At 44.7% G+C, this 27121-nt stretch overlaps 1 protein-coding gene across 2 annotated transcripts in view; it reads left to right on the top strand.

Moving 5' to 3' along the window:
- LOC137438659 (PR domain zinc finger protein 15) overlaps nt 1-22720 on the top strand; it is a 179814-nt gene extending 157094 nt beyond the window's left edge. For both annotated transcript variants that reach the window (XM_068133897.2, XM_078767164.1), the window contains exons 20-25: nt 16801-16932; nt 17037-17120; nt 17356-17531; nt 19059-19127; nt 19394-19510; nt 19867-22720. In XM_068133897.2, coding sequence (XP_067989998.1) covers nt 16801-16932; nt 17037-17120; nt 17356-17531; nt 19059-19127; nt 19394-19510; nt 19867-20499 — 1211 coding nt within the window. In that variant the 3' untranslated portion in view covers nt 20500-22720. The remainder of the gene's footprint in view (nt 1-16800; nt 16933-17036; nt 17121-17355; nt 17532-19058; nt 19128-19393; nt 19511-19866) is intronic.
- The last annotated feature ends 4401 nt before the right edge of the window (nt 22721-27121 follow it).

Below are 27121 nucleotides of genomic sequence, written 5' to 3'. Positions count from 1 at the left end.
ATGCGTCTGGCAATCGGTGCAGGGAAGGACGCTTACCCGGCCGAGAGCCCACGCACCACCTCGGCACGGAGCCGTCCAATGGCCTGATCTCGACCTGCCGGAACACCTCAACAAAAAGGGGTCGCCATAACGACCCTTCCTATCGGGCTGCCCGCTCCGCCTAGTGGAGCACGGACGCGGCCGTTCAAAGCGCGGCTCGGCGTGGATCCCACACGGCGGTTCTTTCGAAACCGCTGCGGATCCCCGCGGCACGCAAAGCTGCCCGACGCGCACCGAGGGCCCGATTCGGCTATACGTCGCTCTAACCGCTAACCCGGTTACCGTCGATGCTCCACTTGCATGCTCACACCCGGCAGCCCGTTCCTTGCTCACACATCCAGCCGTTCCCATGCTCCTAGTCATTGCACCTTCCCTGACACACCCAGGTACACTCATCCGCTTACAGACTTTGTCACACACCTGACCACCGCACACCTTTGCACACACTCGTCGTTCGCACACCTCACCAACACACCTCTTCGCACCCCCTCCTCGGTCACCTCCTCTGTGACAACCACAGGTGTGCTCTCACTTGCACACCCTACCACGTGCCTCACTACCAACTCCAGCGTGCATTCCCATACGCGCTCTACCATTCCAGGTGTGCATCCTTCCATTCCAGGTGTACATCCTCTCTCACCTGCCACAACCAACTCACGCTCCGTTTCACTCTCACAACTCTTACCACCACACTCGGTCGCGCATTCACCCTTACTCTTGACAGCGTACTCTGTACTCATGCACCCGTCCGTTACACACCTTTCTCGCACACACTCTCCCTTTACACCCTCCGTAACACTCACCACAGGTGTGCATTCTCCCTTACTCTTGACAGCGCACTCTTTCCTCATGCACCCGTCCGTTACACACCTTTCTCGCGCATCCTCTTGCGCACACTCTCCCGTTACATCCTCCGTAACACTCACCACAGGCGTGCATGCTTCCGTTACATCCCTTGTAACACTCCCTACGGTGCGCTTCCATGTGCCCCCCCCCCCCCCCGCACACGTGCTACGACCAACTCACTCTCGACAGCACACTCGCTCCTCGGCGCGCACTTTTTCCTCACACACCCCATAGTCGGACATTCTCGCACACCTCCTCCTTCGCACACCGTACCTGTCGCACACTTCACCAATGGCCTCTCACGAACACCCGGGTCCACATCAACCCCCAAGCCGACTGAAGCTCCCCTCACATCATATACATTTCCACATATATCGCCACTCACCTTGGCACCTCGTCTCCGCACCTCTTCTGCCACCTGCAAACTCTTTATTTGGTTAGTGAGCATAACATCACGATTTGGGCACCGACCTTGCACATAATCCATTTCTTCCTCCTTTATCTCCCTCTTAGTTTCCCTCCGTCTCTTCTTAATTTCACTCACCCCCTCTTCCACTTCCTCTAACTTTTGCTTCACCTCTTTTATTTCCCGGTGCGTCTCCTCAATTTCGTCCTCTAACGCCACCTTGACCGTTTCTATGTGCGTCCTCACCTCCCGGTCCTTCGTCTCCATTGCTTCTGTCACCTCGTCCAACCTCGTTGTCAGTCCCTCACGTACCATCTGACATTCCCTCTTCGACGCTATCAAGTCATTTTTGAGTTCTTTTTGTGTCGCCTTTAACCCTCCTAGTACCGCAGTGTTCTTTTCCACCTGCTCCACAAGTCCCTTTTGTCCCACCGTCAGCTGTTCTATTTCCTGCGTCAGATCTTCTATGCCCCCCTGTAACCTAGCCGTATTATTCCTCCCCTCCTTCTCCATACGCTTCTCACCTCGTGTACCCCCGAGACCTCCTCGCTTACACCTCGTCCTATTTCCTCCTTCATTTCTCCCATCTCTTTAGTAGATGCCGCCCTCATCTGCTCTATTTCATCCCTCTGAGCATCCAATTTAGTGTCTAACCCGATTTTCACCTCCTCTATCTGGTTCCCCATCCGTTTGATTTCCCGGGCGGATTGCTCCCCTATCTCCCGCAATTTGCCTTCCATCCTATCTTCTAGCCCCGTTAACCCATTCTTCACCTCTTTTATCCCGTTGTCTAACCCCGCAAATTTACTGTCCAACCCCTCAAATTTATTGTCTAACCCCGCAAATTTATTGTCCATATTGTTTAACCCGTCTCTTAATTGCTCACTAGTACCCCTTGCTTCGTCCCTCATTGCCCCAATTTGGTCTCCCAGCCCCCTGTTCTCTTCCATGAGGGCCCGCATTTGCAGCATGAATAGGCCCCAATCCATCGGCGGCGCTGTTACGGTCGCGGGCGCGGCGAAATTTGGTGCCGCTGTAACCACGTGCGCGAGGGCGCCATTTTGCGCACCTGATACTCCCTCAACCACCTCCTCATTGCTCTCTTCTATTTCTTCCCTGTGGTCCTGGGTTACCCCTAACCCCTCTTCTAGCTCACCCACTTGCATCCGATCGCCTTGATTGTCCATGGCACGACTTCCAAATTTAAGATTTTAAATAAAACAAAATTTCTTTTTGGGCCACCCGTAATTTTGAGCGCGCTATTCGCGCTCCAGGTCCGAATCTCACTCCCAGGCACCAATTGTTACGGACCGCGGATAAGATGTTAATTTGCCGAGCGGATGGCGCCGCGGCCCGAACTGTTTTTACAATGACTAGACCCGATCCCTTAAACGTGGGCCAAATCGTGCCACAGATATTCAATGGGGAAAAGACAAAGGCGACACGGATGTGAAGAAGAGGAAGACAGAAGTAGGGAATACGAATATAATTTATTTGCTATTTACAACCAAAAGTAACCAAGGAGAAGGAAGGATAATAAAATAATTTACAGAAGAAATCAAAGAGACACAGTGAAAATCGCAAGCTTATCTAAACAGGCTTAATTAATACCCTGGACAGAACAAACAAAGACGGACTCACACGGGGAATTGCAGAGTGGATTGGGTGGAAGGAGGTGGGTGGCTGGAGGGGGAGGAAGGCACGGAGCTGGCTGGAGCTTGATCCCGCACGGGACGTCGGGCTGGACCTCGACAGCCGCCGATGCCACCGATCCTGTCGTGTGCGCGGGGTAACGGGTCGGAGCTGCTTGGTGGAGTCAACGCTGCTGGTGGGGGGTCTGGCGGTGACGGGTTCTCTCTCCCTTTCTCACAAACTCCAGGACTCTCTTTTGGCTTGTCTTTTCTCTCTCTCTCTCTTGCTCTCTTTGCTTCGCTTCGCCCCTTCTCTCCTCTCTCTTAGTCCAACAACTTCAAGGCTTTCGCGCGCTCTTTATAGCGCCTCAGGCGATCAAGCCGCTGGTGTCCAGGACACGCCCATCGGTGAGCTCGCCTCGGATTGGTCGGCACGGCCCTCTGGCTCCGCCCTTGATGACGATGGGCGGGCACGCCCAGGAGTCGGCAGCTCCTCCCCCTTCTTCTCCGAGCCGACCTCGTGGCGAATGGAGTCGCGGAGGGAACAGTTGGCAATTTGTTGGAAGGGGAATGTGAAGGGAAAGGGGATCTACTCTTATTTCACTTGGTGCAATGGAGTATTTCAATTAATGGAAGACACAGCCTTACACTAATACACATAATAAGGATATAACTACTGAACAGGGATATATGGTGTCCTTCGTGTATGTTTTATGGAATTAACTACGGGAACGCCCTTTGACCTTTATACAACAACAAATGCAGGAAGGAGGGTGACATTTTACAACAATTCATTACACAACAATAAAAAAACAACATTCTCATATCCACAACAATATATATATATATATATACATATATATATATATATATTCATATATATATATATATATATATATATATATATATATATATATATATATATATATATATATATAATATATATATATATATGAATGTATGTATATATGTATACATATACAGTCACGTGAAAAAGTAAGTAAACCCCATCTAAAGTTTTGACTTTTTCAACATATTTCAACATACAGCTATTTGATCTTCATTTCAACAATATTGATAGATAAAGGTGATATAATATAACAAATATCATGAAACATTTACATTTTGTAGTCCATTGTATAATTTAAATAAACATAAATGCAAATTTCGCATGTGGAAAAAGTAAGTACACCCCGACATTTATCACTACTTCGAAGACCTAAAATTAGAATCAGGTGCACCAGCTCAGGTGCAAATGATTCGAACATCGTTCGAGAGGATCTTGGAGGAACCTGATTTATTTAAACCTCAGACATTTCGTTTGGTTTGCTCTTTGTTGTTGAAGTGTGTGGCGTCACCATGCCTAGATCAAAAGAGCTCTCTCTAGCCTTCAGAAAGAAGGTTATAGATGCCTACGAGTCTTGGAAGGGATTTAAAAAGATCTCCAAACAATTTGAAATCAATCATTCGACTGTCCGGAAGATCATCTACAAGTGGAGAAGATTCCAAACAACTGCCAACTTGTTCAGGCCAGGCCGCCCCAGCAAGTTCAGCCCGAGAGCAGACCGCAAGATGCTGAAAGAAGTCTCGAAGAACCCCAGAATGTCTCCACGGGACCTACAGGTAGCTCTTGCCACTGTTGATGTCAAAGTGCACGGGTCTACCATTAGAAAGAGGCTGCACAAATTTGATATACATGGGAGGTGTGCCAGGAGGAAACCTTTGCTGTCCAGAAAGAACATCAGGGCAAGACTAAAGTTTGCCAATGAACACCGAGGCAAAGACCAGCACTTCTGGAACAATGTGCTCTGGACAGATGAGTCAAAGGTAGAGCTATTTGGCCACAGTACCAGAAGACATGTTTGGCGAAAATCAAAGACAGCATTTGACCACAATAACCTGATACCAACTGTAAAGCAGCATGGTGGTGGAAATATTATGGTTTGGAGCAGCTTTGCTGCATGAGGGCCTGGGCAGCTCACCATCATAGAATCCACTATGAATTCTTCATTGTACCAGAGGATGCTTGAGGATAATGTGAGGCCAGCTGTCGGAAAGTTGAAGCTCAACCGAAGGTGGACCTTGCAACATGACAATGACCCTAAACATACCAGTAAATCCACCAAGGAATGGCTGAAAAGAAAGAAATGGAGGATTCTGGAATGGCCAAGTCAAAGCCCGGATCTAAATCCCCATCAAGATGTTGTGGGGGGATTTGAAACGAGCTGTGCATGCAAGAAACCCCTCAAACATCGCACAGCTGACAGAATTCTGGATGGAGGAGTGGGGAAAAATTTCTCCCAGTCGATTTCAGAGACTGGTAGACAGTTATAAGAAACGCCTACTTGAGGTTGTTTCTGCCATAGGGGGCAATGCCACCTATTAGAGCCAAGGGTATACTTACTTTTTCCACAGAAGGAAATGGCATCTCTGTTAATTTTTTGTTGAATAAATTATTGCAAAGTCAATTTTTCATTGTTTTTTGTTCAATTAGATCACCTTTATATATAGATACTGTTTAAATGAAGATCAAATATTGATATGTCCACATATGTTAAAAAGATTTTTAAAACATTTCATGGGGTGTACTTGCTTTTTTTCTTTTTTTTCTTTTTTTTTTGTCGTGTCCCCGGAGTTAAGACTGCTGGGTGACGAATGACCAAACGTTAACTCCGAGGCGTATTTTGAAACTTGGCGGGATTATCTTTTCACATGCGCGAGAAAGACCCGAAGCCTTATCTATCGGACGGCCACCACGGGGTTATTACTCAACCCACAAACACAAATACGAGACAGCAGAATTCACAATACAATAATTAAATGCAAAAATAAAGGATTTAATGAAAATAAAGGACAGAAATAAAATGAATGGTGAGGTAAATCTTTAATCTTTCTGTGACGTCTCCATTCAGACTCGTATACAGACGAGGGGAAAACAAAAGTAAAAATAAATAATGGCCTTTTTTATAGTGCCGGCACTTATCTCTTTCCACGAGGTCGTTGAAGGAAATGGCAGTTCAAGCCCCTCGTGCGGGAACCGCTCCAACAATGGCGCGGAGTCGCTCTCCACAGCGCTACGTACGTGAGGTGCCAAGAGCCCCACAAACTGTCGCCCCCACCTTCTCCTCACGGGCATACAGGCCAGGAAGGATAACACCACTCTTTCTCAGCACCAGCGCCATGAACCAGAAACAGTGCAGCCGAGCGACCCGAAAAGACCAAGAGACCAAGCGTGTCCGCTCGCCACCAAACCCCGAACCAAGAAACAGCGAGAGAGGGGGAAAACGCACCCTCCCCTCTTCTCGCTGATGTTACACTCGAACCAATCTCCGTGCCCCACCACTTTTGTCCATGGCCATGACCAATCGTTCCCTTCGGGGCGGGGCCTCATAGCCTTTCTTGATGCCCATTGAGAATGTTCGGGGGCGGGGTTCCCTTGCCGATCGGCAAATGTTCGGGTTTCTGTCGAACTTGTCGGTGCGCTGTGGCAATGTGCCGATTGCATGGCTGGGCGAGTGAATTTTATAAGACAACAACAACATGCATTTTAAGGCCATTTTCCCTGCTAGAGCGGGGGTTAGCCTTGCGGTCCCCATGACAATCTTCTCCATCTTGCCCTATTTTCTGCATCTCTCCTTGTTAACCCCCTTGCCCGCATTTCTTCTTCCACCATCTTTAGCCAAGTCTTTCTCGGTCTTTCCCGTCCTCTACTTCCTTCGACATTCATTTCCATCACTCTTCCCAACCAGTCACTTTCATCCTTCCTCAACACATGACCAAACCATCTCAACCTGTTCCTCTTCGCAGCATCAATCACAGGCTCTATTCCCATCATTTTTCGCAATTCATCATTTGTCTTCCTCTCTCTCAACGATACTCCGCACATCCATCGAACCATTCGCATTTCCACCCTTTCCAACTTTCGTTGCTGCTCTACGTTCATTACCCATGTCTCGCTCCCATAAATCATAACACTTCTCACACATGCAGCATACACCTTTCCCTTCAGCTTCAACGACACTCCCCTCCTCATCAGCATGCCACCCAGTTCCCGAAACTTCTTCCATGCACATCTCACTCCAGCAACCATTGCCGAGTCTGATCCACCTTCTCCATTCAGCATGTCTCCGAGGTAGCAAAATGTTTTCATACCTTCCAGCTTCACGCCGTCTCCAAGATCCAACTCAACATTTCCTCCATGTGCAGCTCCCTCTGTGCACACCTTACATTTGAATGTAGCTGCCACACTGGTTAATGACCCTCTCAGACCACTACATTTTTGATGAACCCACTCAGTGCACATTGTACATTGAATGGAGTTCACTCCGACACCCTTCCTGCACACAGCACAGGGCCACTTCCCTGTTCTTTCCACCTCACCACATGCTTTACCACTTGCCATCACCTTCGTCTTTCCGATATTCACCTTCAGACCTTTTGTCTCCATACATTCCTTCCACTTGTTCATCATTTCCTTCAGTCCATCCATACTTTCTGCAATCAACACCAGATCATCTGCATACAACAACTCCTACGGTAAACCCTCCTTTACGTTCTGAGCCAGCACCTCCATCACAGCTACAAATAGTAGTGGACTTAGTACTGACCCCTGATGCACTCCCACCTTCACCTCAAACTCACCACTGTTCCTGTCCTTCGTCCTTACAGCTGTGCGCGCTCTTTTGTACATTGCCATCACTACTCTGATCAACCATTCCTCCACTCCAAACTTCCTCATTGCCTATGTCAATACTTTGCGTGGAACCCTATCGAATGCTTTCTCCAGATCAACAAACCCAAGAAACAACTTCTTGCTCTTCTCCATGTACTTCTCCTGCAACTGCCTCACAATAAAAAGCGCGTCTGTCGTTCCTCTTCCTGGCATAAATCCAAACTGCATTTCGTCGATCTTCACTTTCTTCCTTATCCTCCTCTCCAACACCCTTTCCAATACCTTCATTCCATGCTCCAATAACTTTATCGCTCGGTACGAGCCACACTCCAGAGGGTCACCTTTCCCCTTGTATAGAGGGACGAGGGTACTCAGTTCCCAATCCACTGGAATGCGGCCTTCTTTCACCGCCAGATTACAGATCTCTGTCATTCTCTTCACACCCCAACTTCCTGCTGCCTTCAACATATCTCCCACAACTCCCGTCGGCCCTCCCGCTTTTCTACTCTTCATTGCTTTTATGGCTTCCTCAACTTCCTTCTCAGTTATCTTCTCTGCTGGTCCTAAAACTGGGTTACTCTCTATGTTGCCATCCCATTCATTCTCTGTATTCAACAGCATTTCCATATATCTTTTCCATCTTCCTTTAATTCCATCTGGGTCCACAACGATTTGTCCCACTTCATCCTTCAAGCAACTCACCCCCATCACATCACACCTCTCTTTCGCTATCTGCTTTGCAATCCTGAATACTGCTCTCTGACCCTCTTCCGAATCCAAGCGTTCTCCGAACATTTTCCTTCATGCCTCCTGCGCCTTTGCCACCTCTTGCTTTGCAGCCTTCTTGGGTGCCTTATAACTTTCATGTTCTGCTGTTTCTGCTCCCGTACCCTTCGCCTTCTGCCACTCCTTGAACTTCTTCCTCTTCTCGTCAATCCTCTTTCCAACTTCATCATCCCACCACCATGTTTCCGAGTGCCTCGGTGGTCCTTTTGTCCATCCACATACCTCACCAACGGCTCCCAACAGACTAGCTTTCATTGACATCCAACCACTTTCAAGCTCAACCACATCATCCTCTGCCCTACTCAGCCTCTCTTTGAATGCCTCCCTTACTGTCACCTCTTTCAACCTCCACACCTTCATTCTCGGTTGGTACTTCACCCGCCGAGCTCTCCTCGCACCTTTCACCCTTATGTCGCAGACAACCAAGTGGTGTTGTGAAACAGCCTCCTACCCCGGGATCACCTTTGTGTCCCAGAGGTGCCCCCTATCTCGCCTACGCACCATCAGGTAGTCAACGGTTGTCGTCGACCCACCTGACGTGTAGGTAACAAGCTTATTATCCTCTTTCTGGAACTGAGTATTACAAATCAACAAATCAGCTCCATCAGCAAACTCCAAAATCCTTTCACCTTCTCCATTTCTGACACCATATCCGTAACCCCCATGAACTCCCTCAAAACCATCCATACTCCTTCCCACATGTCCATTTAGGTCTCCTCCTACCACAACAACTTCCTCATCTTTCACGTTTTCCATCAGCTTCTCTATCGCACACCAGAACTTGTCCTTCTTTTCATCGCTCTGACCAACCTGCGGAGCATATCCCGAAATAACGTTCACCCAGAGCTTTCCAATCATCATTTTCACCATCATCAACCTATCACTCACTCTTGTCACACTCACCACACTGTCTACAAACTCCTCAGAAAACAGGACACCAACACCATTCACGCCCTCCAGGCACCCTTGCCACACAAACTTGTATTTCTGTCCCTGCCTACCCTTCACCATTCTCACACCACTTCCCTTCCATCTCGTCTCTTGCATACAACATATGTCCACTCTTCTTCTGACCAATACTTCCACCACTTCTCCTGAAATCCCTGTCATTGTCCCTGCATTCCATGTCCCAAACCTCAGAAACTGATCTCCACTTCGGGCTGCACCCTGCCCATATGTACTTGTAATTGTCATGGTTCTCTTTTTGAGGCAATGTTTTTATGGCCGGATGCCCTTCCTGACGCCAACCCTCTTAGTCGTCTCTTAAGACACGCAGGGATACGGTGTACCTATTCTGACCAGGGTACACACTGGGAGACGTTTAAAACATGGAAATTCCGGGGGGGGGGGGGTTGGGGGGGCATCACGGCTGCGGGGGTCCCGTCAGCACCACGCCGTGTTTGCCCGGTCAGCACCAAGGCGGCCCGGTCAGCACCACACCACGTTTGCCCGGTCAGCACGGGGGGGGGGGGGGGGGGTCAGCATCACGTCTGTGGTTTAAACATATTCCAACAATATCCAAACAGAACCATGAAAACCATGAAAAACAATCCGGGAAAAGTCTCTAAGCGAGAACGTGGATTTGAGAAAGAAGGAGCAGAGGCGGAAGAAAAACGAGATACAGGGGGCGGGGCACAAGTCGAGACGAGGAGGAGAGCGAACAAGCACGTGTCCGGGAGGAGAGAAAGAATCAATATAGAATTCTTTGTCTTGGGAGGTGAGGTGAGGGGGAGAAAACAAAATAAAAGAAACAAGCAATACAGCGAAGGAAATAACCCAAACCGAAAAAACACCGACGGGGGGAGGGAAGCCCCAAGTCACCAGGCCGCGCACGAGGTACGACCCAGAAAACGATTAATTACACACAAGTTTGCACGAACCACAAACCAACACCAACCAGAAACACACAATAACACGTACACAGCAAAATAACCAGTGGAAATTTGACAAAGACAAGAACGGGAAAACACTCAAACGTCGATGCCGTGGAGAGCTCGAAGCACGCCTCACTCGCCCGAGGAACCGGAAGTCCCGTTCTCTTTTAATCGGGAAGTCCCGTATTTTAGAAGAGCAAAGGGAAAATTACAGGAGGCGTTACACACTGGGGATTATTAATCATAAGCCCTATTGAACTAGCACAAAACCACCCTCCCTATGGTGACATGCAAACAATCTCACCTGCACAGTCGGCCGACTTAATACAGAGATTCTTCTTCTTCACCGCATACGGTCCATTCTAAACTATACATTCCTAACTTTCCTAAGGTATTTCTTCACCTACCCCCACAAACGTAACAATATATACACACGCACACACACACACACACACACATACACACACATATACACACACATACACACACACACATACATACATACACACAGACACCTACACACATACACACATACACAAACACACACATATACACACACACACACACACATACATACATATATACACACACATACACACACACATACACACACAAACACACACACGCACGGACGGATGCTTCTCCTTTCACCAATAGATGCAAAAAGCTCACATAATTGTATTGTGGCCCTGGAACAAAACAAAATGTATATGTTTTGTAACGGCACTCACAGTTCACACAACTCCCACTCTCACCAACCTCCCCCTGCCGCTCCCAAACATGATTAATAGTACATATCATCATTTTCGACTTACCCTGTGAATCGACAAACCCCAGATAATTGGCCTTCCCATCGGTGTTAATGATTTCAAAAGTTTGGTTGGAGCACCCCCGTCTATGAACCTTCGGGCCTTTATAGCCAATATCACAATTGGGAGTTTTTACTGTACGGACTTCAACACGTCAACTTTTTGGATGAGTTGATCAGAAAGTTCTCTAAGTCTTTTGTTGTGCAGAGGCACACCCTTTCTCGCTGGTATGTTTCCAAGTATTTTCGGCTTATTTTTAATGCTCTGTGAGCCGTTTCATGCTACAATTATTCACTGGCATTCATGAACTGGCACGTGTTTCATGCTATCCAGGCTGCCCCGATGGACATTGTTACAAGGGGTTTCTGTGCATGCGTGCCAAGCATTCAGGGGCAGTTTACGTCATTTCAAAAGTTGCGTTTTCAATATGAGTAGCAACATGTTGTTATTCTACAGACAAAGAACATTGCACAGTCTATGGTCAGACAGATTGCTTTGACAACCAACTAACTGATAGACCCCTTGATAGTAGGAAAAAGTGAACATTGCCAAACAGAATGGAAATTTCACGAGTTTCACCCTGAGAAATCGCACTGGAAATGCAGCTCAAGATCATCAATATTATGGCTGTAATGTGCCAGTCCAGACAATCATACATCATTGAAAGAGGTGATCAATTGCATACCACTACACTTTATGCCACTTCTGATGAAGAATCAATATCGTCATGATTGACTTTGATTAACTGTGATCATCTGAGGTGGACAGCAGCAAGATATGTGGGAGTTGTTGTCCTGTATCAAAAATAACAGACACCCTTCACTTTGTTGACAAAGGACCATTTATTAATTACGTATGTACGGAGAGAGGTGTTTGATACCAGGAAAGCAGATCTCTGAATCCCACTCAAAACTGCATCCAATACATATCCAAAACATATCCAAATTGTTTTACTACAAAAGGAAGGCAGAAGGCAAGCTGGGGCATGAGATAAGAACAAAAGCTGATGTAACGGACCCTTGGCTTCACATCTTTTGCACAAGGTCAAACCACAGATGAAACATATTTTTGCCAGCTCAGCACAAAAGCACAGTTCTGCCCAGCAGCAGTGAAGTGGCTTTTTGCCAACTTTGTACAAGCAAGCATATCTCCCATGGCCTAATTCAGCTAGATCACATGATGCATTTACCCAGCAATCTCTTGGCCATGGCTGTCTCTGACTGGTCCAGAGATGACAATTATCCATTTTTACCCTGACAGCTCCCTCCTTTTGTCATCTTTGACAATCTGACTAACATGTATCCCCTCTAGGCCCAGGCCCCCCTCTCTCCCTGCCAGAATTATGCTTCACCACCCCCAGGATCTCCCTCCAGTGCCCCCCAAAAACCCTGGAAGCTTTGAGATTGAAAAATTCCCCGAAGTGGATCCACTCCTTCTGGCAGTAGGGACCCTGTCAACACAGAGACACACATCATTAGCACCACACTAATACACTCATGTGCATATAAAAAACAATGAAACAAAACTTGGAACGTCATATTTGTTTGCAAGTGGGTTACAATCAAAAAACGAAAGGTACACTTCTTAATCCACCTCGTCGCTCATGTCTATTATCTCATCTCCTTCAGCATGACACTCATGCTCACAGAACTCATTTTTTCTCCAAGATACCTTAGGTGTCCTTCAAGGTTTTTATCTGCCATTTGTCTCATCCGTAGTACTGACAAGTTAAATATAAACTCTCTTTTAACCACCAACATGGTGCCTAAGACAATTTCTTCAGGAGGCTCGTTCAGGTTTGCTGGCTCGTCATCCACATTCAGCTCCTCCTCAGCATCGTCGTCATGTTCCTATAACCCAATCCTGTAGCACAATTTCTCATACACACCCAGATCAAAGCCTCATCATATACGGATATTTTATTCATCACGATTCGCATAACCAATGATCATATTTTCCTATTGTCCTAACAATCTTAAATGCAAAATGTCAACAGCTAAAATTAAAAGGAAGTTAATATTTGGCGAGCAATTAACTACACTATCCGGCAATTACTTATAAAAACATTTCCCAGACTAATAACCTAGCCTGGAGGTAATAAACCCAGACTTAACAAAACCACAACACAGCATGTGTTCTCATCCTTCCCACTTTTTTATCGTCACTCCGCATTTTTCTCTCTGGGCTCTTGACTTTCGTCATTTATTTGCAACATTATGCGATTTAATCTCTTCAGCTCATCGTCCAAATCACGGCAAGAACTTCTTTCAGATTCGTTTTCCCCCAAACTTTCACTTTCCTCTTCTCGAAATACCATCTCAGTGTCTGTCATTTTTGTTAGACAAATATTTATCAAGGCCTTCAAACACGCTATCACCATTACTATTCCTAGGGTTATCACCAACCCATTGAACAAATAATGAATTACTTTTGTTCATGTGATTGGTATGTTGCATTGTTGCAGAGACAACAACAACAACAACATGCATTTTAAAGGCCATTTTCCCTGCCAGAGCGGGGGTTAGCCTTGCGGTCCCCATGACAATCTTCTCCATTTTGCCCTATTTTCTGCATCTCTCCTTGTTAACCCCCTTGCCCGCATTTCTTCTTCCACCATCTTTAGCCAAGTCTTTCTCGGTCTTCCCCGTCTTCTACTTCCTTCTACATTCATTTCCATCACTCTTCTCAACCAGTCACTTTCATCCTTCCTCAACACATGACCAAACCATCTCAACCTGTTCCTCTTCACAGCATCAATCACAGGCTCTATTCCCATCATCTTTCGCAATTTATCATTTGTCTTCCTCTCTCTCAACGATACTCCGCACATCCGTCGAACCATTCGCATTTCCACCCTTTCCAACCTTCGTTGCTGCTCTACGTTCATTACCCATGTCTCGCTCCCATAAATCATAACACTTCTCACACATGCAGCATACACCTTTCCCTTCAGCTTCAACGACACTCCCCTCATCATCAGCACGCCACTCAATTCCCGAAACTTCTTCCATGCACATCTCACTCGAGCAACCATTGCCGAGTCTGATCCACCTTCTCCATTCAGCATGTCTCCGAGGTAGCAAAATGTTTTCACACCTTCCAGCTTCACGCCATCTCCAAGATCCAACTCAACATTTCCTCCATCTGCAGCTCCCTCTGTGCACACCTTACATTTGAATGTAGCTGCCACACTGGTTAATGACCCTCTCAGACCACTACATTTTTGATGAACCCACTCAGCGCACATTGTACACTGAATGGAGTTCACTCCGACACCCTTCCTACACACAGCACAGGGCCACTTCCCAGTTCTTTCCACCTCACCACATGCTTTACCTTCCTTGTTGCAGATATGGCATGCTTTAGGTTCTCGGGTCTACAAGGTCTGGTCTATTTATCACGCTCAATTTGCAGCGTGTGTCATCATTAAAGCCCACAAGGCTTCAGTCCAGAGTGTTCTGCCGAATTCGTGTGAGATCCTTTTTCGGGATTATATCCCTTGCAAATGCAGCAAATTTTTCCAAAAACACAACATACACACACCTTCCCACTTGACAGCTGTGTGGGTGGTTGTAAGGAATGAGTCTCAATGAACCCACAGTCTCCTGGGTTTGGCCTCATTACAGTGCTCACCTGCCACTTCTATGAGGCTGTGTATGAAATGCTCACACAATGCTGATTATGCAACACAAAAACATTCCGGCGTTTTAATAAAAATCCTTGCAAACACTTAATTAACATGTACATTATGCCTCTCTTTGCTGGTACGATCCACTCCATGAATCATACAAGCACACCACAACGACAGAGCTTGTTCAGCTTCTGGTCGCTATGGGCATTGATTTCGTCGGGGCAATGATTTGGTGGGGTCTAATTCAATAGTCACTAGCTGTGCCCCCCTTATTTCGCCCAATTTGTTTTAGGTACTTTTCCCAGTACTTCCAATCTCTCCCATAATTTCTTGTGGAATTTACATAATTTTCCAAAAGTAGTCGACGTGATTATCGGTTTTCTCTCCCATATAGATCCAAATTCCATAATTTCCAGAGATTATGTCCGAAATATGCACCCATCAGTTACCACTCTTGCCTTGGCACTTCTTTCATTACTGTTATCATTGGAACGATCTCCTGAGCAGCCTGTCCTTCAGCCACCACTAAGGTCAAATGTGAAGTTGTTTCAGCCTATTGTTTCCACAACCCCTTTGTTGGTCTGACAGTTCTATCTGTACCCCCATCCATTCTCACCTATCCAAACTGATTGTACCTCTATTGTGAAAAGGTTGCCTAAGTGGGATGAAGCGTGTTCCTCATTACTGATCACTTCCATTAGCATAAAAGCATGCTGTACAATGTAATGGGCCCTTCCAGTTTGCAACGTCTATCCGAGACATCTGAACCCATTCCCCTATCAACGGGCTGCCTTTTCCAGTGGCGAGAAATCACACTTTAAGTCAAAGTTCACCTGTGGGTCTGTGAGCTCACTTGTTGCAACATCCAACATGCCAAAATCCCATTTGGTTGATATTTTAATCAATCCTAACACACCCTCTATTTTAACCATGTCCACTGTCATACCCTGGATCAATTTCCTCATCATACCGCACCAATCATGTGACTCGTATGTATTTTTAAAACTTCCTCCCTTTGCTCACTCATTAATGGCGTTTATCTTAATATTCAAGTATTTAATGAGTATTTTCCCAATTCACTTCAGTGTTCACAACTCCAATCCATTTATTTCACACCCTTAATAAAAACGCATAACCCTTATCAGAATAGGCCATTGCATCAGAGACACAGCTGCATTACGTACAGCATACCTGTGTTACACTGTGTTACACTTGTTATTCACAGAAACTACACAGGCAATTCCGATGAAACTTGACCACAACCTTCAACACCCATGATGTACCAAAGTTTGTTCACGGCATACATCTGGCCCAAAGGGGAGGTGTGGTGGGAGTGTGGGGGAGGGTGGGTGGGGGAGGGGGGGTGGGGGAGTGGGGTGCCTCCCAAAATAGGTATTTGTTTTCTTCTCAGAAACTGCACATACAATTACGATGAAACTTGACCACCACGTTCCATTCATTACCCGTGATGTACCAACGTTAGTTGCCAGCTTTTAGAAAATCGGGGTCTAAGGCGATCTATGGGGGGGGATACCCCCCAGAATAGGTATTTGCTTTCTTCTCAAAAACTACACACGCAATTTTGATGAAGCTTGACCACATCCTTAATCACCTGTGTTGTACCAAAGTTTCTTTACAGCATTTTAAAAATCCAGCCCTAAAGTGGTCTATGGTGTGGGGGAGGGCATGTTGCTCCCCCCAAAGTAGGTATTTCCTCTTTTCTCTGAAACTACACACGCAATTCTGATGAAACTTGACCACAACCATAATCGCCCATGATGTACCAATGTTTGTTCAAGATATTAGAAAAATTGGGGTCTGAGGAGGTATACGGGGTGGGGGGGGGGGGGGGGTTGCCCCCCAAAATAGGTATTTTTTGTTTGTTTAAAGTCTTATGATTATGTTAGTATGATTGTACATGCTGCCCTGTCTTCTAGCAACCATTGAAATTGGTTTAAAATACCTTTAGTCAGTGCCGTATACTGTTTATTCTACCAGGTGAGCGCCAGGGGTATTGCCCCTATGTTTTCATACTTCCAGCATGTTTATTTTTATGCTCAAGTCATGCTCATCATGATGCTGTGAGTTTGCATATGCTTCTTGCAGGGATGAAAACCAAGCATGCCCTGCGTCACCACATGAAGCTACACAAGGGGATACGGGAGTTTGCTTGTGCTGTGTGTGGTCGTAGATTCAGCCAGAAGGTCAACATGCTGAAGCATTTACGCAGACACTCAGGTGAGGGCCCAATGCACAATGGCTTTAAAAGAGAATGAACTTACCATATCCCGATGCTACGTGTTGTCTTTACCCACACAATGACACTATGTGCGTGCATGCAGGCACAAAGGATTACATCTGTGAGCTCTGTGGCAAGACCTTTTGTGAGCGAACCAGCCTGGAAACACACAAGCTGATGCATATAGGTGCATATATAAAGGCAATACCAATCTAACATTGATAATCAACAACATGAAGTGATGTAAATGCAGTTAATTTGTGTGGCAGCACATCATGCGCAAATACACTGATAAATTGAACACAATGGATTTTTTCAGCAGACATTGCTTTGTATCCATTACACAGAAGGCCAAAAATATACATTGCCAATTGTAGTTCTAGCCAAGGAAGGTGGGATTGTGACACACATGATTTCTACAGAAGGGAAGCGTTACGAGTGCAACGTCTGCCAGCGAAAGTTTGTCACAGCATACATGCTCGGAAAGCATACACAGCTGACACATGAGCGCGTTGAGGCACAAAGCTGTGACGTTTGCGGCACCAAGGTGTCCACACGGGCCTCACTTAACCGCCACCTACGTCGGAAGCATCCCGAGGTTTGCCAGATTTTGGGAGGGATAGTGTTGTGTTCCATTTTATCTTTTTTAAATATTGAATTGCCATATCATTTATACCCCAAGCAATCTTTATTTTAATTGTGCTATTGCATTGAGGGTTGAGCAATGGGCTCTGATCTGCTTCTTCAGGATGTGTTCCTAGTCTGTTGCTCAGCATACAGGTTGTGGACAAAAAAAAATGGAAACACCTGGATTTTTATTTTTTTGTATACTGAATCGAGGCTCGTGAAAGAGCTAACATTTATTTCACAAACAAATCAACCAGACAAACAAAATATACAAAAAGAGGGAGCGGAAGACAAGATGGGGAGAGAAGGGGAAGCACACAACCACAACATTTGAGAGCAGGGAGAAGTGTGGGAGGGAGAGGGCTTGGGGGGAGGAGGCGTGGGAAGGGGGGGGGGGGGGAGGTATAAAACACAAGGGGACCGAATTTTTTTGTATACTGAATCGAGGCTCATGAAAGAGCTAACATTTATTTCACAAACAAATCAACCAGACAAACAAAATATACAAAAAGATCCGAATAATGAAGAACACCAAGCAACGACTTTCACACAGGTGTGGCCCATGTGTTAGTTAAGCGAATAATATCCCAACATGCTTAGGATCATGATGAGACTCCCTCCCACCCCCCCCCCCCCCCTAATGCCTTCATCCACAGGGCACGTAGTCGCCCAATGATTTGATGAGCATGACACATATGTTATCCATATGTCATGGCCTTCTCACTCACCAGATCTGAACACAATCGAGCATTTATGGGATATTCTGAGACGGCGTTTTCCGCCTGTATCAAACAGGTGTGAGTTGATTGACTTTTCTTGTGTTAAGAATGGTGCCACATCCCTCCTGCAGAATTCCAGACGCTGGTGAACTCTATGCCATGGCGCATACAGGCCGCACGTGGTGGCCCAACGCCCCATTAAGTGGCTTAGCATTGGTGTTTCCATTTGTTTTTGTCCACTACCTGTACCAAATGAGCTTTCGATAATAATCCTTCACTGATCAATGAATGAATGACTTGCCGGGTTTTCCCCAGATAAAAAAAATCAAAATATTCACCCATTGCTTTTGTCACCTTCAAACCAAAATGGATGGAATCACTGACTATAGAATTGTAAATATTGTTAAAGCAGCAAATTTAAGGTCTGTTGTCAAATTGTTCTCACATTGTTCACTAAAGGTTGCTCTTCCCCTTCCTTTCATTTGATTGGGCGAGCACTCAATACACCAATTTTATGCGTATTTGAAACGCATCAGGCTGGCTTAAGCATCCCAGAATAACTTTTAATAGAATTGGTCCCAATATCTGACTGCCTTATGGGGAAAACCATGCAGAGTCATATTAAGGAAAAATGAAGCTGGATTTCAACTTATGGTTTAAAAACATGAATTTTATTGCGCTAACGCTTGGTGAGCAGCTGCTCAAATATCATTTGGCTGCAGTGAAATCAGGAAAAGGCACAAACCTATTTTTTACTTTTCTTCGCACTCCTCCCCCAGCTCCAGTCAGTGGTGTTTATATCCCAGGATAGTGTTACTCTACCAGAACACACTATCACTGTAGTAACGGTACGTCATTGAAAATAAAATGTACCACTCATTTCTGTTGGAGCATAAAAGCAGAACTTTAACATTATGCCAATGAACACTCATTTCCCTGCTTTTTGTCTCCATCTGCTTTCCTCATACCTCCTCTTACATATACTTCCTCTTCTCACTGATTTTTCATTGTTCTTCACCACACCTCTTACATTTCTCCTCATTTTCAACCATTTATCACATCTCCTTTTCCTCCTGTTGAATGTTCACTATTACTCCACCCATCCATTCCACAGCCGGACATTTGTGATGCCAAGACGGAAATGGAGGTCGGTGGTGGCCGTGAAGCTGTTGAGCTTGATGGGACTGCATTCGCAACAACAACCCATCTGGCAGAGAGTGATGATCCTCAGGTAAGGGATTTGTAATATAATTTGGCTGCAGTGAGATCAGGTAACCAAAAACCATTTCTGCCCAAATGTTTGATCATGATAGCATTCTCAGCATAGCTGAATTTATTCTCACTTACTTCCGGGTTCAACTGCTGAGAGATTAACTTGTTGCCTGACCTTTCATCTGTTGGCACATCACTCTCCCAAACCCACCTCACCACTTAATGGTTCACTTTTTGTGGGGTTTTTCAACAAGTTAGTCAGCTCTTTCATTCATTGCTTGTCTTTTGAATTTTACAAACATGACAGTCTTCCTCAGTGTAACTCGTGTGCAGTTTTCCTTACGTATGTTCACCTTACATGGCTTTTTTCTGTAGATCATGGCTTCTGTGGCAGGAACGGACCTTGCACCTTCTGGTCCTGTTCATTTCCCGATGCAGCCAATGTCCTCGCGTCGAGATTCGAGCCTACAGCTAATTGGCATGGGACAGTCTTGCTTGCAGACAATGGGAGCAGATCCCAGCTCAACCAGCTCACATCTTGGATTAGGCCAAGGCATTGGCTTACAGCCAATGATGGTGAACCAAGGCCAAGTTCTACAGCAAATGGCAGTGAGCCAGGGCCAAGGACTACCACCTTTGGCAAGCCAGGATCCAGAAATGCATACAACTGTCACGAGCCACGGACAAACTATGGCGGCCATCGTGAGCCAAGCTCAGGGGCTTCAAGCCATCTCTGCCAATCACCGACCAATCTCAGTGACCCACGGGACAACCATGCAATCAATAGTTGGAAGCCAAGGCACAGGAGCCATCCTGCCACTCGATGCAGCAATTTTTGCTGCTCTTGACGTTGGCCGACCAATTGAAATCCAAATCCAGACTGCTCCCCCCAACACAAGCTTTGCAGCCAATGGGGCAGCTATAGCAATGCTGTCGCCTTGGCGACAATCGTCTCATAGCCCTGACTGTCCCTCTCCTGTTCCCTCTCAGCCATCCTCTGCCCCTTAACATCAATTTTGAGCTGCACATGACTAAGATCATGCAATTTTAAGAATGTATCTGTAGTAAATGTGACTTTTTGGTCGTGTTTGTTGCATCTATGCCCATAGTAAAGTGTCCCCTTAAATTCACATTTTACAGACATTGATTTCAGGGACTCAACATGGAATGGACCATCTTTCTCAACTTGGCTCCTCTTGTCAAACAAAAATGCTTCAACCACTGGTCATGTTGGTCTTTTACGATTTCTCTCTTCTTCGTTGTCCTGCTGCAAACCACCAAAGAATGGCCATTGATTTTTATCTCTGACTGGGATTCTGTAGTCTTAACTAACCGACATTTATCAGTCATGTTGGGGGTCCCGTAATTTTGCTGTAATTTTGAAAAAATCTTGCATTTTATTTGATTAGGGTCAAGGTGAGAAAAACTTGCAGATGTCTCCAAACAATACAACATTTAAGTTTGGTTTTATTACCTCCGCCACCAAAGGTGGACCAAAGGTGGATGGAGGTTATGCTTTCACCCCTGTCTGTTTGTTTGTCTGTGAACAGGATATCAAAACGTTGTAAACGGATTCAGACAAAATCTGGTGGAGAGTTTGGCAGTGCCACAAAGCTGAAAGGATTAGATTTTGGTGACGATCTGGATCCTGATCCAGATCAGGGAATTTTTAAAGTGATTCTTCAACATTGAGCGATGCGGCCAAAAACGAAATATAACATGATATTTCAAAAAGTTGTGGAACGAGCTATGACAAAACTTGGTGGATGAATTGGCTGAGTGACAAAAACAACCCGATTCGATTTTGGTTCAGGCTCAGGTACGTATCCAGATCTGGCCTATCGGTGGGATAAAAAAAACGTAAACTGTTCATCCTGGTGGAGGTATGTTCTCTACCGAGTGCCATTCTAGTTATATCCTCCACCGAAGATGGACGGAGGTTATGTTTTCACCCCTGTCTATTTGCCTGTTCGTTTGTCTGTCTGTCTATGAACAGGGTATCTCAAAAGGTTGTGGACGGATTCGGCCGAAATTTAGTGGAGAGGCTGTGTATGTGACAATGACGAAATTATTAGATTTTGGTGAAGATCTGGAACCTATCAGAGAATTTTAAGTGATTCTTAAACATTGAGTCATATAACACGATATCTCAAAAGTTGTGGATGGATTCGGACAAAACTTGGTGGATAGGTTGGGTGTGTTATAAGGACGAATTGATTCGATTTTGGTGAAGATCCAAATCCGGCTACGAGATTTTAAAAAAACATTTCAGTGTTTCTTCATCATTAAGTGATAGGGCCAAAAACAATATACTGTAAAGCATATTTCAAAAAGTTGGTGACTAGGTGATTATGACAAAACTAGGTGGATGTCTGGATGAGTTGGATAGGTGACAAGAACAAGCGATTAGATTTTGGTTATGCCCTGGATGTTGATCCAGCCTATCAGTGGGATACAAAATGTAAACTGTTCAGCCTGGTGGAGGTATGCGCTCTACTGAGTGACGTTTTAGTTCATCAGTGCGTTTATATTGCATTTTAAATGTATGACCCAAGTCATGACATTATTATTATTTCTGCACTTCCTTTTCTTTTTAATACTTGTTCCAAAAAAAATTGACTTGTGAATATGCATGCCTTCAGGCTGACTGCACCCCAAAAAATGTTGTTTTAAGAGAGAGTGCTTTTGTGAACAATTATGTTTTTAAAAATTATAAAGAGCCATTTTAGGTCGCTCCCTAAAATCTGCTACAAAGGTGAACTTCCTTTGATGATCATTATTCATGAAATTCTTTTTTAATGACAATCAGGTGGAACACACTCTTTCTTTCTTATCCTTTGACTCCATTAGTTCCTGCCTGGTGCCATGATTTTTGTAGTCGAGCACTGTAATGGATGAAGGAATTGGTCAGCCAGATATAAATTTCATTACACAGTACTAACAAAGAACCTGTCCTTGCGGGTTGCTTAATTCTCCTATTTCAATGACGTCTATGGCATACTTCATCTCGAGTTGTAATACCAGCTTCATCAGGTGGCACTCTACGATACACATTTAAATGAAAAGGATGGGCATCCTCTCCGACACCGAACCACAGGGGCTCTTTTGGGGAGTATGAATTTTATTGTTGGCAAGCCGATTTTCACGATGTTCGTGATGCTCAGATACTCTGTTAATATTAAATGTTAATAATATTGCTATTAAAACACGTTTGGCATGGCAGTTCCCACTTCCAGGAGTATGGATTGTATTTATTTATTTATTTATTACTGCTTAAAACCTATGCCTAGTACAACCAACCACCAGTTTTCAAATAATTCTATATCAAGCAGTTGGGAAGTGCATATAAGTAAACCAAACAAGCTGTACTATCTCCTTGTGATCACCAGAGGCAGAACACTCGAGGCTTATTCTTGCAGAACAAAGGATTTATTCCAACAATATCAGCACGTCGCTCTGGCCAGCCTGTAGCCAGCCCAAAACAATCAGACGTGCCTCTTGTCACTTGGTTACCCAACATAGTGGGGTACCAGAGTGAAAATGTTGTTACACGGTGGACAAAAGCACAATTTTTTCACCAAAGCATCTCCATGGTATACCTTCTAGAAAAAAAGTAAGCTCCAAGAAAAATGATGATGGGAAGTGTAATATCTGACGTCATTATGACGTCATCAGCTAATTATTATGTAATCATATATAAAAACAAGTACAAAAAGTTTTAATTAAAACAAAAGCCACGTCGATGTTACACAATGCCTAGATGCAGCTGTGCCTATAACGTCGATGTTATAGGCACAGGACATTCCTATTGATTCGATTACTTGATGTTATTTTTGTGCAAAGTGAAAATATATCTCGGCAATTTCCCTTCCCGTGTGTGGCGACGAATTTTTTATATATCTCAGCATTTTCCCGTCTGTTATTTCAGGCGGTGTATGACTGACCATGCCGCGATTTAAAAAAAATATAGCCCGGCAATTTCCCGTGTGTGGCGACACGTGAACAAAGCTATGCTCCTCTCTCCACATTATTGTGACGACGTATAAATTAAATATTTCATCGTGACGATTGTCATCAAATGGACGAATTTTTAATATATCTCGGCATTTTCCCGTCTGTTATTTCAGGCGGTGTATGACTGACCATGCCGCGATTTAAAAAATATATATCTCGGCAATTTCCCGTATGTGGCGACACGTGAACGAAGCTATGCTCCTCTCTCCACATTATTGTGACGACGTATAAATTAAATATTTCATCGTGACGATTGTCATCAAATGGACGAATTTTTAATATATCTCGGCATTTTCCCGTCTGTTATTTCGGGCGGTGTATGACTGACCATGCCGCGATTTAAACAAAATATATCTCAATGGACTTGAAGTTACAGGCCTTTGAGAATTCATTTCGTTCTATAAAGGGCAACTTTCATCGGAATTTCTTCCCGTTTTTTTTCAACCGAGTTTAAAACTATGTTAGCGACTGTGAAAAATGAAATTATATATCGAATTTGATTTGAAATAAAACTGTGTGAGAGAGGAAGACACCACGGGCCTACAAAACAGGCCTCAAAGCTATGCGAGTTAATAAAATTGTGGATATTTGTTCATATGAAGCCTCTCCCAGAATGGGTGGAGCTATGGTTCCCAGAATGGGTGGAGCTTTGAGGTTTTGTCTTCTCTGCAAGAAGAACAAGAAGAACAAGAACAACAGCAGAGGGCACTCTATGACCAGCGTCTTGCGACGTGGCTAAGAAATCAATGACTTAGAACTAAGGTGTTAAGTGCATTTTAACATCAAAATATATGTTTCCGAGGTCGATTTCAATGCACTTTTCATTTTTTATTTTAGACAATCTTTAAAAGATTTATGATGTCATTATGATGTCATAAGCGAATTATTTCGCAATCATAATTAAAAAATGAATTAGTTAGAACTAGGCTATTAAGTGTATTTTGACATCGAAATATATGTTTCCGAGGTCAAGGAATTCACTGCAATTGTCATTTTTCTTCTTAGACAATGTTTAAAAGATTTATGACATCATTCTGACGTCATCCAGCAAAAAAAAAACTCCAATCCAAAAACTCCAATGCAAAAAATAGAAACATGAGACTTTGAAGAGACTCAACATAGAGAAGAAAGTCTTTCTCTCTGTGCGCACGAATGAATATCATGATCAAGATCTCTGTTCGCAGCACTATGTTCCAGTACTGGAAAGTCGGACTCTTCTTTGCCATAGCCAGTCTCCAGGCCTCAAATGTCTCACTGTCACTGGACACAGCAGCTTGCTCATATGCTTCTTGTTGTAACCGTGATAGAGCTAAGGCAGTCACTTGGTGGGCATGTCGTGTCCGTGTCACATGAGCGGCATTGATGAAAGAGTTAGCTGTACCAGATGTTGCTACACCTGAATCAGTTAGAGCTACAGTCCAGCCACTCTGATCTAGGAAATCTCCCAGTGCATTCCACAAGGCCTTCTCCAAATGGAACCCGCCAAACATGATCAGGAATTCATTTTCACCGTGAGTTGCAGGCCAGGTCCATTGAATATACTTGCAGTTCGCAAAAATTGGACAGTCACAAGTGAGTACTGGAATCTGGCCAGGGTTGAGGAACTCTGTGATGGACTTCAATATGTTCATGGCGTGCTTGATCATGGCTGGTGAGTCTGCCTTCTCTTGAAATAGTGGTAGAAGAGCAATCAAGGCAGGGGGATCGAGCGGAGGTGATTGCTGAGATGCATGATAGGCAGCCCATGAGATAGTCTCCCTTCTCACTTGCATTTCTGTCAAGAAGCTTGGAAGCATGCTGAATCCATTTCTCCTCCTTTTCTTTTGCTTCTTCAAGCCTCCCATTTACAGGTGTCATGATGACCTGTGGTACACTGGTATTTGATGCTTTCAGATGTACTGATTGAATTATGCTTAACGAATCTAGAAGGTGAGGTTTCTCATTTGGATTTGCAGGAAGAGAGCAAGTTGCCACCCGAACACGTCCGAGATTATCTTGTGTAGGAAATTCGATGACACTTATACCACTTCCATGGAACGATCCTTTGGCTGTAGTGGAAGAGGGATTATGGTCGATGTTATCCAGTGCACCAACAGTGAAGAGACCTTTCCTGAGAATAGATGGGCACACAATTTGGTCAGCAGTGAATTGGTCACACATTGCAGATGACAATTTATTCTCCAGTTGCAGAACCCGGCTGTATGAGATGCTCAACCCTAGTTTAGCCAGTTGATCACTGAGTGTTCTGTTCCTTGTCAATGTGTGGATATTCAAGCCAATGTATACTGGAAGTGGAGGTTCTCTCTCAGGAGACTGTCGTTTGGGAGTAGCCAGTTTCGTGCACCTTTTCTTTGAATTGTGGCGGAACAACTGGGCGATTGTTTAAGAAGCCTGTGTGTCATTAACATCGCTCTTCAAGTTTGGTCCATAAAGGATCATTGATGACAGGAGTGTAAGACTGGGAAGCATTGTCTGGCACTTAGGGGGGAAACTGCCAGAAAACTTGAAATGTGTTTCTCCAAACATATCTTCTCTGCATATTTTTGCTACTTTTGCAAAAAGTAGCGCTTCTGATTGATAGTCATGTTCATGCAGAGCATCTTTCAGCATTTGTTGTATGCCTTCTGGAAATACAAGAACAATGTTCTTGCCATCTGTCTGTTCTTGCACACCGGTGTCGGCAAAGTGCTCAAGAAGCCTGCTTTTCAACCGGCTCTTGTTAATTGACACATCATGCCCAAGATTTTGAAGACGGCGTTCATACATCTCATGAAGATCTGAAAACTTGAACAGGTATGTCCCATCCTCAACGGCAAACTTAACATAAGACACCAACTCCACAAACGCTCTGGCATCTGCTCGTTCTCTTTCCGTGTTGGAAGAAACACCTTCACGGCGATGAGCCCGATGTCTGTTTCTGTATCGTGTTAAACAGTTCAGGTGGTACTTGGCTTCTAGGGCGATTAAGTCACCCCCTGTTATTTTGTACAAGAGTTGGTCATCCTGCATATCAGTTGCCATCTTTATGAGGGACTGATCAGCGCCAAATGTTTGGAAGTTGTGTAATTTTTGGTCGCCTGTTTTTTCACAGAAGATGCACACACACTTGGCATCAAAGACCGACTGCCGCTTTGACCGTCGCATCTCAAGAGCTTCGGCTTCATGTTTTCTTTTCCTCATTACTTGTCTGTTGAGTTTGGAATTGTTGAATTTCTGATGGCAAGAACGATGCCATGAGGCATTATTTTTCACAAAAGTTTCTACTGTTCCTTCTGTTACATATTCTACATCAACTGGCAGTGCATTTATTTTTCTGAACTCCTCAACATTTCCCAGGAATGCAGCGTATACTTCTCTGGCATTACGTTTAAATCCTTTCTGTGGACAAGATAGTTTTTCCGGTGTAGTTTTCTTGCAGATTATGCAAGCACTCCAATCCATGATGACCTGAAATTGAAAGGAAATAGTCCACATAAGCATAAAAAGTACAATATCCAAACCAATATTATACGTTCCAATGCTGTAATTTGATAGAAAATTCATAAATACTTTTATTGGTTTCTTGCATTTCTAAATTTGAATAGCTAGACTAAGATCGCGTATATTCCAGGGAATG

The sequence above is a fragment of the Myxine glutinosa genome, chromosome 1 (genome assembly GCF_964187855.1).
Source record: "Myxine glutinosa chromosome 1, kmMyxGlut1.1, whole genome shotgun sequence".
Taxonomy (NCBI): Eukaryota; Metazoa; Chordata; class Myxini; order Myxiniformes; family Myxinidae; genus Myxine; species Myxine glutinosa.
Note: the sequence above shows the minus strand (reverse complement) of the source record. Positions and strands in the feature narration are given on the sequence as shown.